Source organism: Temnothorax longispinosus, chromosome 3, assembly GCF_030848805.1.
Source record: "Temnothorax longispinosus isolate EJ_2023e chromosome 3, Tlon_JGU_v1, whole genome shotgun sequence".
Lineage (NCBI taxonomy): Eukaryota > Metazoa > Arthropoda > Insecta > Hymenoptera > Formicidae > Temnothorax > Temnothorax longispinosus.
The window spans coordinates 1,635,191-1,649,423 of NC_092360.1; the positions used below are offsets into that span (position 1 = coordinate 1,635,191).

The following is a 14,233-nucleotide window of genomic DNA, read 5'->3' on the forward strand; positions in this document are numbered from 1 at the left end:
CGATGGTTATTTCTGTTATGTTTCTGCGATTACAATGTGGCAGCAGATCGATCATGCTGCTAGAAAATAAACTTAATGAGGATACTCTGCTGCGCATTATTTGGATCGTTTGGATCTGCTGGAATATTGCCGGTATTCTGCTAGCATTTAGTTATCAGGGTATATAAACGACTGTATTGAAACGCGAAGTTGTGAAATCATACAACTTGACGTTATTATTTTGAATACGTATACCTGTAGGCAATGCATAATTTGTGCGCATACGTGTAATTTTATGATTATTGAACGATTCTCCGACTCTCGGAATATGTAGAAAATTAATTGTAAAATAATCGCGTAATGCTGACGGTAGAAATTATCATCGGATTAACTGAAAAGGAACTAAAACGCGTTGCGATGACAGGCCGGTGTAGATATTAAATGTAAATTTTATTGATATGTATAAAAGAAAATAAACAATAATCTTTAAATTATAAACTTTTTTAATTTATATTTTTTATATAAATAGCTACAATAAATAAAATAGTAAATGATAAACTCATTTTTTAATGCTTTTTTGATTCTTGTGAATATTATCAGTACACAATCAATGCGTCGTATCTATAAATATATTAATCGTAAAATTCTCTATCAAGTATAAATTCTTCATTTCTTATAGATGGCTGAAGAGTTAGAAAATCAACAACGATTTGAAATGGAGTCTGGTGAGTTGTTACCAGAGTTACAATTATTATTTACATTAAGGATGTATGGGTGACATCTCAAAGCATTACCAAAAATCTAAAAATTTAATAGATTGTTCTATTATTACGTCTAAGTATCTGTGTAAAATTTCAGCACAATTCTCTTACTGGTTTAAAAGTTATTTAATTTTTTTGTTTGCATTAATTTTTATCATATCTTGGGATTGGCTTCACCAATCTTATTCGGACTAGTCGCAATCGAAAGCTTGTATCGACATTATATTTAAAAAATGTCGTTATATTTTTTATTACGGCTTTAGTTTCTGAGATATTTTAATCAAAAGTTTGTTGACGTATGAAATTTCTTCTTATTCTTATAATTTGATGAGGAAGTAGCATTACAAATTAAATCAAATTTTGTACATATGCTAATGAAACTATGATAAATATTCGTACAAAAGTTCATTTGGATCCACTTACTCGTTTAAAAGTTATTTACCTAAAACTGTAGCAAAATGTGGTCAGTACGCTGCATAACCCATTTTAGTCTATGAGACTTGGCAACATCGCAGTGAGGCAGTACAGATCGATGTATTGAAAGTGTAAACACTTCGAGTCAATATCGAAATTTTATCGAAATTTTTTACGATATTCAACATTTTTCGGCATTTTGATTCCGCGTTTGAAAGGTGACAGGCAGTAATGCCAACGTAGAAAATAATGCAATGTTGTCATATTTAAAGCTGGCATTAAATGATATATTTTAGGTTTACATTTTGTTTTAAAATTATTAATTAAATATATATAACTTATTACGTTTATATTAAATATATATTTAAATTATTCGATACCTATAGTAACCGAAAATCGTCTTATAAATTATTCGTTTTTTTGTTTTTTGCAGTTGATTTCAGGGCATTTTCAAGACCAAAAGTTTCTGTCGTTGATTACGAAAAATATTAATTATAAATATTCCCTTTCTTGAAGACGTTAAAAATCATGTTATTTTACGATAGTTGAACTTCTTATGTAATATAAATTTATTTATTTTATATTTCAAACGATATAAACCTAAGAAATCTGCAGTTTTCAAATTTTAATCACTTTTTGCTGGTATTGTACAACCCAAACATCCTTAAAACCAGGGATGGATCGACGTAGATATAATGCTCAAAGAACAAATGAAGTTGCCGCAATTTTTAAAACAACTTCTGAAGGAGAAATTCCTGATTCCTACGTTACCATACGTAATAGAAATACTAAAATTTTACAACAAGTTAGTATTATGGATCCGAATGTAGAACCTTGGATATATCCATTATTTTATCCATATGGAACTAGAGGATGGCATCGTAATTTAATGAAATTAAATAGTAATAAAAGAATAACTAGAGGACAATATATTAAATATCGTATGGCGGTTCGTAATGAATTTAATGTTTTCTTATTAGCAAATAATGACATGGTATATATATTCACTCGATAATAAGGACGTCGCAGCCGACGTCCAAGACTTGGGCTGCGTCGCCTGCGAAGCCTGGAACTATGTGCAGGCACACTCAGTGGGATGATCCCACTGAGAGGCCACGGAAGAGGCGCAGAGTACGTTAACAGTTAAAAATATTAATTCTCCACAGCGCAAAGGGGGGAGAGCACTTAAATTTATTTAATTTGTTTCAATAAATTAATTTACAAATTTTTTCAGACAATCAAGCGCAACGAAAAGGCGCAAACGATGACGAGGAGACCGAGGTATTTTTACGGTAGTAAAAATACCCGGTCAACGCCCGGTCAATTTCAGGGCGACCAGCAGCAGCAGCAGCAGCAGCAGCAGCCATCGACGTCGCAGGCGCCGCCTCCGTCATCAGGCGGATCCCAACCGACGGCGTCCACTGCGCCGTCGTCGACCACGGTGTATTATGTGCCGATGATGCCACCTGCTGCGCCGCCGTCGGCGCAATATTATGCCCCGGCCCCGGCCCCGGCCCCTCCGGCATACCTACCCCCGACGCCACCACCCGTCGCGCCAACATCAGGGTACTTTCCGCCGGGCGCTACCGCGCCGTCAGGGTACTTTCCGCCGGGCGCTACCGCGCCGCCGCCAGGGTACTTTCCGCCGGGCGCTACCGCGCCGCCGCCAGGTTACTTCCCGCCGGGCGCCAGATACGTGCCGGGGACGGCGCCGTCTTTTCATTATATGCCGCCTTATTAAAAAAAAGGGTAGGTAAAGTTGTTGACCACTCTACGCAACATGGCTACGTGTCAAATTATTACAGATCGCGATATCTTACACACAAAATTTTTTTACAGCAAAGAAAAACACTTTGTCTTTTTCGCAACGCGACTCTGACATATTTGCGGATCAAGTAAACGGGGGGTACGCTCGTACGCAACCGCAAACGTATACCGTATAAAGTCTTTGTAAGAATTATATTCACTCCGAGCAATATTCTTGACTCGCGTCGAGATATTTCCAAACCATCGGTATGAAAGAAAATATTCTTCATAGAGAGAAAACTCGGTTGAAAGAAGCGAAATAAATCAATTGCTTTTCTTGGCTGTAGAACGATTATTTTTCCGCAATGTTTGTAATCGAAACAAATAACGGTATAATTTTTTTATTTGTAATAAAAACATTGTATTTATTTGTTATGTTTTTAATTTTTCAGATGCGGTGTTGCGGATCTTGTTCGCGTCGGTTTTGCGGCAATCCGTTTTTTTTCTTTTTTTTTAACAATTATATAAATTTCACTTTTTTTTTTTTTCAACGATTTATAACAATTCTTAAATAAACATTTTATTATTTTATATTTATTTCCTATCATTTTCATCTCATCGTCCCATCATATATGTCCCGAAGAACCTCAAATAACTACATGGAACCGTAATAAAAAAATGTAACATTTATCCGGTTTGGTGTTGGCGTGATTGACTGCGTTTAAACATTTGCGGTAAAACATTTATTTCGCAACTGTTAAAAGTTTTCTTTGCTAAGATAAAACTATTTCTTTAAATCTAAAAGTATAATCTAATCTTAGCGAACAAAACTTCCAAAACAGAATGCAAAATAAACGTTCTCCTGAACGTGGCCATTTTTATTATCTGAAATGTACATAAATTTTTTGTAAAATATGTCAAAAAGGTGAAAAAGAAAACATAAAATTGAATATAACGCTATAGATATATATAATTGCATAAATATATAAAGCAATATAAATTACCTGAGTGCGTACCAACATTTTTCATTTAAGATGACAATGCTGAAATATCAATCATCAATTAAAGAAACTATAGATACAATTGCGATACTACATTCGACATAAATTAAACGTCAAATTAAACTTTGTTCTTTATACTCTTCGCGTTCGACGATCGTCAAAATTGATTCATCTTTCGACTTGTTTCTTCCACGGACTATTGTGTCATTCCTTACTTCAAAATTACAGCCGATGGCCTATAGTTATTCGCATCGCCGATCTCTCTGTCGATACGCGTATCAAATGGTATATATTTGAGCGGACGAGTCGATAATCAAACTAATTTACAGTAAAATAATTGAAATGTAAAACAGCATGTACAGCTTTTAAGAAAGAAAAAAAATGCGATAGAAATAAACTTTGTTTGTAATATATCATAGTCTATTTTATGAAAATCTGTTTGACAATCTTCACACGATATATGATAATGAACGAATAGTCAAATAGAAATGATATAAATCAGGAATATAAAAATAATAAATCTGACGATTTGATTTATAGTGCATCTCGCATTTCGAGATCAAAGCCACGCGAGTCATTGTAGCCGGCGGATGCAGGTAAGACAGGGAGGAAGCATCCAGATGTTTAGTGACTAATTGTAAGCCACACCCGGGTTCGTTTGCGGTAGTAATCTGAGATATTGACATATATGAGTTATTGATTTGAGACTTATACATATTTGCCTATCAGTTTTTGCGAAATACCTGTTGCGTCGTTATTAATAGAAAGTTTTTTTCTTACGCGGCAACTCGTTTGTTCTTCGTGAAACCTTTACCGCTACGAGATGTATCAATGTTAAAAAAAAATCTCACAACATAATGTAAAATTCTCGCAGCAACATAAATTTCTTTTACGACGCGGCTTGCACGTGCGAGGGACAGAAGTAATTGATGCTTCGATAAAAAATATTTAAAAATATCCATCTATCTTAATAATAAGCAACGCGATAAGGATTTTTCAACGCGAAAGTATCAGGAAACGTAATAAATCTTACAAATTATAGCGGTGACAAACGGAAGGAACGGGCAAGCGCGACCTTCGCCGAACGCGTTTTGCTTTACGCCTCGTATGCCCAAAGCCCGCATAATATATTCCGCGGCTATTTTTAGAACGTATATATGCGTGCCCCGCATTAGTTGCCGGCATTATCGTGATAAAACGAGTATACGTGAGTCTGCCTACGTGGCTCGTCGATGCGATCAAAACATGGATAGCAATCCTGCAAAGAATTCTGGGGACCTATTATGGACTTGTTCGGAATGGATTCCGATCGGAATTGTTCAGTTATTTCCTAGATTTCTATTGTCTTTTCTAGAGAAAACGGAATAATTCTGATCGGAATCCATTCCGAACAAGTCCATAATACGTGCCCTGGACGTGGTATTATATCTTGGAGAGAGAGGATTGGCTTTTAGGGGCAGCAATGAATTAATCGGCGATCCAAAAAATGGCAACTTCTTAGGTTCTCTAGAGTTGATTAGCCATTACGATACAATAATGCATGATCACTTGAAAAAAGTAAAAAAATCTCAGAAAATTCATAAACGCCTACAAGTTCATTATTTGTCTCCAGAATCATAAAATGAATTTATTGATTGTTGTGCAAGCCACGTTCGTTAGGTAATCTTAGAAGAAAGAGAAAGAGCCAAATATTATTCGATCATTGTCGACGCAACACCAGATTCGGCACACATGGAACAAACGGTTTTCATTTTACGATATGTTTTATTGAATGAGGACTCGCATCAATATAAAATTCAAGAACGTTTTTTAGAGTTTGCCGACTGTAACAAAAAAACTGGAAAAGCAATTGCAGAGCTCATTCAAGACACACTGAGAAAACACCAAATTCCTCTTGCAGACTGTCGTGGACAAGGATATGACAATGGGAGTAACATGAGTGGACAATACAAAGGAGCGCAACAAGAAATTCTGAACAACCCATTTGCCATTTTTTCATCTTGCGGTTGTCACACTTTAAATTTATGTGGCGTTCAAGCGGCTGAGTGCTGTCTACAAGTTCTAACATTTTTTAAAGTTGTACAAAAGTTATTTAATATATTTAGTTCTAGCCCTCAAAGATGGGAAATTTTACAAAAGAAGATAGGCTGTTCATTACACAGTCTATCTCAAACTCGTTGGTCTGCTCGGGTAGAGTGTGTAAAACCTTTTGCAGCTCACATTCCTGGAATTACTGAAGCTATTATTGAAATTGAGACGCTAAATCTTACTCCTGAAACTAGGTTCGATATTAAAGGCATAAAAACATACAAGGAGTCCTTTGAATGCACGCTTTTAGCCTCGATTTGGCTGAAAGTTTTAACTACAATAAACTATCGAAGTACTATCTTACAGGCTAGAGATTCTACATTAGATGTAGAAGTAAATAATATAAAAAGTCTACTTGAATATCTTGAAAAAAAAGTGCAAGGAGATGTTTGTCGTTCTTGCCACCATAACTTCCTACAAACTTTAAATATTGCGTGGAACAATCATCAAACATCCATGCAGAAAATCATCGTGGACATCGGGGATTCTCATCTACGGTCTAATACATGGCTTCGTTTAAAAAACAACGTGTATAATCTTGGATTTATAAGTTTTCGAGATCAGTTTTACTTCGAAATCGTAAGCTAGTTTTACAATATTTTGATATTGCTACATATTTTTTAAAATACTCAGGGGGCCCGTTGGCAAAAACTATCCTGGACCCCGATGTGACCTCTCGACGGCCCTGTTGCAGGTGCATCGCAGGGGACGAAACGATTATCGTTCCCGATTACCGAATCGTGAATAAAAAACACGAATTGATGTTCGTCGTAACAAGCACCTTGCATCATGTAGGACAAAGAGACAAGCATTCGACACTGTTTCAGATCGGCGGATCACCGCCGACAGCATTCAAGCATCATATCGCCTCAAGGACTCAACCTAGTTTCAAAGAAATTCAAAAATTAAAAGATACCCATGTGGAAATAGCATACATCGGACCGGTATTAGATATTGGCGAGGTACAGATCCCGTACCGAAAAACAGATTTCACATTTCGGTACTGGTCTAGTATCGAAGGTACTGGAGGTTCATGTTGGAGATGCTTAATTTCATGACCCTATTCAAACTCTGGTAACACTAACCAGTGACTATCCTGATATTACGCAAAACCGCGAAAAAACATCAAAACGCGAGTGCACATAGAAGAGAAAATCAAAATGGATTCCGCACGAAACGAAAAGATCCGGAAAATCAAAAGATGCAACCGGAAGATGGAAAAATATTTGGAACACGATAGGATGAAAGGCGTAGGCGACCAACATCTACGGACCGTACTTCGTCGAGAGGTTATCCCCGGTCGACGAGATAGCAGAAGAATATGACAAGAGGGAGAAAGAAGCGCAAGATCAATCCTTCGAGCTGATGAAGGACTGCGAATTGGCAAGAGGACACAACGTGTTTCAAATAAACGAAACAGAAATCAAGGACAGCGCAGGTAACCCAGCGGCTGACATCAAAATGCTATTTATCCATCAGAAATAAGAGAAAACGAGACGACAAGCGTGACATGATCTACCAGATCAACACAACATTTACCAACGGCGTGCCAGACGTCAAAGCGCACGCAATAGAAAGGAAAATGTTAGCAACCAACATCAGGAAGAATTATTTTACTAAAGCCGCATGCAACATTGACACCCAAAATGCAGAAAGTACCAATACAAATAGCGACAACATCGAGTCAAGAGAGAAGTCCTGAGGTGCAGATAATTTCTACACCAAGAGGGCAGAGCAAGGTGCAGGTGAAGACTGAGAAAAGGGCAAGTATACATATTGAGTAACCAGTAAGAGAATTAAATTATATACATATAAGAAATATAGGTATCAATAATATTTTATAAAGAACGCACGATATAAAAAATTAGTTACATGTGTGTGTATCATATTTTCCACTAAAATTAAAAGTTTTATTCGACATATTTTTTGCAAAATGGGAAATAATTTTGAAGTTAAAATATTATCCTGGAGACTTTGTATTCAACTTAATTAAAATTGAAATTTTCCTTATAAATATTTTAATATGTATTTTATAGTTTGATATTTTGAATTGGTAATGTTATACAGCTCAAAATTCAAATTTTTTCCAAAATTTCCATATCTGTAATTCCTACATATATATTATAGTCATAAAAATTGTAAAAAGTTAGAAATTATGTAACGGAACAGGCCATTTTTTGACAAATAGTTCGACGAGAAAACATGATGTTACAGTCTTTTTAACTGTGCGAGTCTATTAAAATAATATGAGACATGTTATACGCTGGTATTTGCCCAATGTTTGGCAAGCGCGGCAGGTTTTAAAAGTCATACTCTTCCGCCGCACTTCACGTATCTGCTGCCTTTATTATTTGAATACTTGTAAAGTTATCCGAACGCAAGTTGAGAGATTGAAGTTCGTATCGAACAGAAAGTAGTTGTTCGGAATTGGTTGGAAATGAGGTTAATTAAGGATTAAGAGCGAGGAAGCGCATTCGTAGGGTATACACGGAGGTATGGGACGTGACCTAAGTCTCGGATAACAGCAGGTGCAGTTGCATCGGCAGCGCTGCATGCACTTTTCTGTCGTCGATCCGCGGGCCGCGGGAGGCGAATATTGTCTTGAAAATCGTTAAAAACTTTATGCCTTGTTAACTCGCGCAAGGCGCATCATTATTGGAAGGAAAGAGTAAATCTTGTTTCGCGTTTTGTAAAGAAATAATAAAGGAAATATCGCAAAACGAGAAGTACGGGAGGACAACTTTTTGCAAAAAAACTGAAAACATTTCGAAGTTACCTAATCTATTACGGACTATTGTTTTTTTTATTCCAGTTGATGGAACATAATTGTTTGTGCAGCATCATGTCCCGTCAAAAAGTAATAAACGAAACTTTTCTAATTAAAATAGTTTGTTGCAATGTAAATAACGGTGTCTCATACGGGGAAACTTCTATACTGGATAGTAAAAATAATTCCTTTATTCAATTTTATAAATTTATATTTAATATTCACGACTTTTATGAAATGTGCAGTGATAACAAATAGTGCTGTTAAAATATTAGTTTTTAAATACCAGTGCTTTTTTTATATAACGTCGTTCGTTAATCGTTATGTTTATTTTTCATTTACTATGGGAAATCGAACAGAAGTGCGGAACATGGCCATCGAGCTAATTTCAAAATCGATCGTAACTACGATCAAACGTAATTGCGCGTTACAGTCGAAACCTAAACAGAGCAACAGGATATGAACTGATTGATCTCCTAACTTTGAGCATGGGACACTGTTTGCTTGCTAGTGGTGTTCTCAGTTACTCGGGTCTTCATCGGGTCAATGCATCGAATTACTGTATCGAATTTCGGCTATACCAGCCAGGTATTGCGGTAACCATTAACGTGCGAATATTATCCATTTCACAGAATAATATATAGTGTTTACAGAATAATAATTATATATTCATTGACGTAAAAGAATACATTTCACATAAAACTGAAATAAAATGGGACAGTAAACAATATAACACAATAATGTTTTGATATTAGTAACCCAGATTAATTTTTAGTCTTTGATCGAGAATATAATTAATTACAGATTTATATTCGTTGAACATTATTCAATTATTCGGATTAATTAATTTACAGATCTTTATTAGATGAATTCGTATTTGAAAGATTTATCAGTATTTAAAATTCGTCTGCCTTTTAATAATGTTCGATTCTCTTATAAGTATTTATAATTGATTAATCTTCTATTATTGGCTCAAACAATTATTAATTGTCAAAAAAGACTTGACATTTGACAATCACAAATAAAGCTTTTTGCAGAGAACGGTTTCATATCGTTTGTTAACCTTACATTTTATAATTGCTATTAAAAATATTTCTAGTTACGGTTTAAAAATTTATTAAGGCAATTTTTTGCCTAATTATTGATCTTGATAATTTAAATGGTAGACAATTTTCAATTATTCCAATATTATTAGTGTATCAAGTTTTGGTTTTACATTACGTTTTTGCGTGAGAATTGTGTGCGCGTTAGTACGATATGGTGAAAAATACACCGTCCGTGATAGAGTATGAAATTACGGAACAATTTTGAGTGTCGGACGGAACACAAATTGTAAAAAATGGCCGCAATATCGAGCACCATCCGGCTTTGTTTGCACCGAAATTGTCCAGAGTAGCTTTTTCATTTTTATCAAGACTTTATAGTTTCAATTGTTTTGAATTTGTGTTATAAATAATGACTGATCGTACTCTAGTACTTATTAACCTTAATTATTCTTCTTCATTGGATATCGGCAAATTAAGTTAAAGATTTATTGCAATTATAATTTGTTCTGTTAACTGCATTGAGTGTTCTATTTATTTTATGTATAAATTTATGCATAGGTACACATATTTATTATACATGTACAATAAATACGAAATACGATTTTAATATTTGTAAGTTTATAAAATTTACATATTATATAATATTATATTATACAAATATTTATCTAATAAATTTTTGATTATATGTATATGTTAGTACAAAAAATTATATACAATATTGTGTATTGATTATTACGAGGAAGAAGATTGCAAATAAATAAATTAAATAATTTTATTAATGAGTTTAAATAATGAATACTTAATTTTCTAATGATGATATTCTATTACGTGCGAAAAAGTGAAAACAATAATATATAAATCAGAACAAAACGTAGAAAGAGTAGAGCTAGAAGAAAATTGGTTGACTGTAAAATTAATTAAAATTTAGTACTTATCAAAATTTAACATCTGTTTCGCGACGTCCCTTAGCGTTCACCAATGGTAAAAGGATTTTGCGATCTGTAAAGCCGTTTCAAAATGAGACCTTTGAAATGTAATTGTCGGTAATTTGGACGGCTTTAGCATCCCCTTAACCGTACTCGATTGTACTGGTTGTGATGGTTCACTTTTCTCGACTGCCTCGACTAACGACGATCGTGGCAGCGTGGCTTGCGATGCTTTTTTGTCTAACTCTCGAGTTCGCGCGGCAAACGTTTCCGCGTCCTGTACGCAGATGTCATTAGTCGCGTCGCTCAGCATATATTACTTTTATCGATATTTCGCGTTATCAAAGATACATTCGTCGCCAATTAATATCAACTGATATCGAAATTCCGTGTATATGGAAAAACTCATAAAAAAATTAACGTTAAATTAACATGTAAAACCAAATAATATTTATTAAAGAGTTCTTATAAAGATTTAATAATTTCAAATAAACATTTTTTGTATTTGAGTCAAACAATCTTTACAAAATAGCATATTAATTGTTATTAAGCAAATTAAAAAATTTCTTTGCAAAAATATTATTTAAACCTATTTTCTTAATTTAATAATATTAGATTTTTCAATTTTAAAGAATTTGTTTAATTTGAGTATCTAAATATTAACTTAATAAAAGTTATTTATTATTGGGTACAAAACTAATTTCAAATAAATATTTTTTGTATTTGAATCACACAATCTTTACAAAATAGCATATTATTATTAAGCAAATTAAAAAATTGATATATTTCAATATATCAATTATTTATTTAAACAAATATTTATTTAAACCTTTTTCCTTAGTTCAATATAATATCAGATTTTTCAATTTTTAAAAATTTATTCTATTTGAGTAAATATTATTTTAATAAAAGTTATCTATTATTTGTTTTAATATTAATTTCAAACAAATATTTTTTGTATTTGAGTCAAACAATCTTTACATAATAGCATATTATTATTAAACAAATTAAAAAATTAATTTAAAAAAATATTTAATTAAACTTATTTCATAAAGAAAGATATAGGCTCTCTAGATTAATAATGTGAATAGGAGAGGCAATTAGAGCCAAGCGCGGTAATCAAAGCGCAAACAATTTGTAAAAATAAATATATATATATTAACGTACGTTTCGACACATTATTCGTGTCCTCTTCAGCGTTAAAAGTTACATATACGAAGATTAACAAAGATAATAAAAAAGAAGTCGTGTACAAGGCGTAGTCAATAGACGAACAAAGCATAAAAGACGCAGTCAAAATTTAAAAAAACAAGGATTGAAATCCTATGGATGTACCGTTGTCGAAATCCCAGATACGCCGGTAAACGCTCGCTCCGCATCCCTCGCATCTTAGAAATAATCTCGCCAGGTTGAAAGACCAGGTGGGTAAGAAAGATTCGAAAGCTTTACCTGTACCATCAAACGGAGTCGCAATGTGGTAGAGGCGTAAATTATTTATGTTAAAATCCGATGACTAATAGATTTACTTACAGCGCAATTGCAGACCGGAATATCGCATTGTAACAACAAACTTCACGGTTCGAAACGTCGCGAATGAGTGAGGCATAGGTGGGAAGGTTAACATAATAGAGACTGGTGTATAAACCAGAGGAGGGGATAAACTCTCGCATCAAGTTATTCTAAATTTTAGACAGTCTCTCGATTACATTTAAATACGCGTCCGGTAAACTCTCCGCATCGGTCTGTAAATTCAAACCGTTTGCCTGCCTTTTTATGTATATCATTTCCGAAATCAGACGTTTATAACCATAGGATTCATTATCTAAGATTTCAACGCTATTCCAATCGAAATCATGATTCCATTCTAATCTGTGTTCAATTATGACAGAATGATTTGGAGTACTCCAATTAATATGATTACGATGCTCCTTGATTCTTGTTTGCAATTGCCTACCCGTTTGGCCCACATAAGAAGCATCGCAATCATTACAATTCACCTTATAAACCACGTTACATTTATTCGGCCGTGGGAGACTGTCCTTGTGCGCCTTGATGAATGTACGCATTTTATTTAAGCTGTTATAAGACAGTCTCACATTCAAATCCCTTGTGGCGTTCCTAAGCTTTTCAGTAATCGTCGGGACGTACGGTAACGTGAAAAAAGGAGCAACTTCCTCTTCATTCTGTCTTACATTCGTATTCGAGTCTCTGTTAAACAGAAACTTAAGACGATCGCGCAAAATTCTAAAGATGAATTCCAATGGGTAACAATTATTGAGTAAGATTTCAATGACCAGTCTGAGATTTTTAGCATGCAAGGACGGATGCGACAACAAAAATGCCCTATCTATTAGGCCTATGGCCGTACCTCTTTTTTGGCATGCAGGATGCTGCGAAAAAAAGTTTAAATATCTGCCAGAAAATGTCGGTTTATGGAACCAATCAAAAGTTAGCCTATTGTTGTTCAATATCATTGTAATCTCCAAAAAATTCAACGTGTCGTTTTCACCGATTTCTATGGTAAATTTCAGCCTAGGATGGAAGGAGTTAAAAACATCTAAGGTATGCTGTAAAAAAGCCAAAGGTGCAGCAAGTGTTATGTCGTCAATGTACCTTTTATAAAACGGTGGGATATATTTCAAGGTAGCGAGAGCTATGGTCTCCAAATCTTGCAACACTATATCCGCCGCCATGGGGGAAAGAGGAGAACCCATGGGAACGCCGAAAGTCTGTCGATAGATTTTCCCATTAAATATAAAAAAAGTGGAATTTAATACAAGCCTGACAGCAATAAAAAACTCCGCTTTAGGGATTTTGCAATTTTTGGAAATAAAATTCCATCTGACTGTTATACTGTCCAATACCCTTTCAATGGGAACATTCGTAAACAATGAAACGACATCCAATGAAATTAATTTGTACCCGTCATTTACATGTGCGTTCCCAAGTTCTTCCACTAAATCTATGCTATTCTTTACAAAGCTGCGGGCTTTCGGAAAGCTTTGGAACATTATACGGTGGAGGAAGGAAGCCAGATCATATAAAGGGCTATTTATAGAAGATATAATAAGTCTAAAGGGACAGTTCGGTTTATGGATTTTTGGAAGTCCATATGCCCTCGGTAAAACCCCTCGGAATTGTAATGATTGCGATGCTTCTTATGTGGGCCAAACGGGTAGGCAATTGCAAACAAGAATCAAGGAGCATCGTAATCATATTAATTGGAGTACTCCAAATCATTCTGTCATAATTGAACACAGATTAGAATGGAATCATGATTTCGATTGGAATAGCGTTGAAATCTTAGATAATGAATCCTATGGTTATAAACGTCTGATTTCGGAAATGATATACATAAAAAGGCAGGCAAACGGTTTGAATTTACAGACCGATGCGGAGAGTTTACCGGACGCGTATTTAAATGTAATCGAGAGACTGTCTAAAATTTAGAATAACTTGATGCGAGAGTTTATCCCCTCCTCTGGTTTATACACCAGTCTCTATT

General features: G+C 34.6%; 1 protein-coding gene and 1 long non-coding RNA gene across 2 annotated transcripts; one reads left to right on the forward strand and one right to left on the reverse strand.

Moving 5' to 3' along the window:
• The first annotated feature begins 736 nt into the window (after nucleotides 1–736).
• LOC139809858 (uncharacterized) lies at nucleotides 737–3,500 on the forward strand. The gene is made up of 2 exons (XR_011731196.1): nucleotides 737–1,372; nucleotides 1,588–3,500. It is a non-coding gene; the product is annotated as an uncharacterized lncRNA (long non-coding RNA).
• Nucleotides 3,501–12,407: 8,907 nt separating this feature from the next.
• Nucleotides 12,408–13,739, reverse strand: LOC139809452 (uncharacterized). Its single transcript, XM_071772354.1, has one exon. It carries the CDS (start codon nucleotides 13,737–13,739, stop codon nucleotides 12,408–12,410), a length of 1,332 nt encoding a protein of 443 aa, XP_071628455.1.
• Between the last annotated feature and the right edge of the window lie 494 nt (nucleotides 13,740–14,233).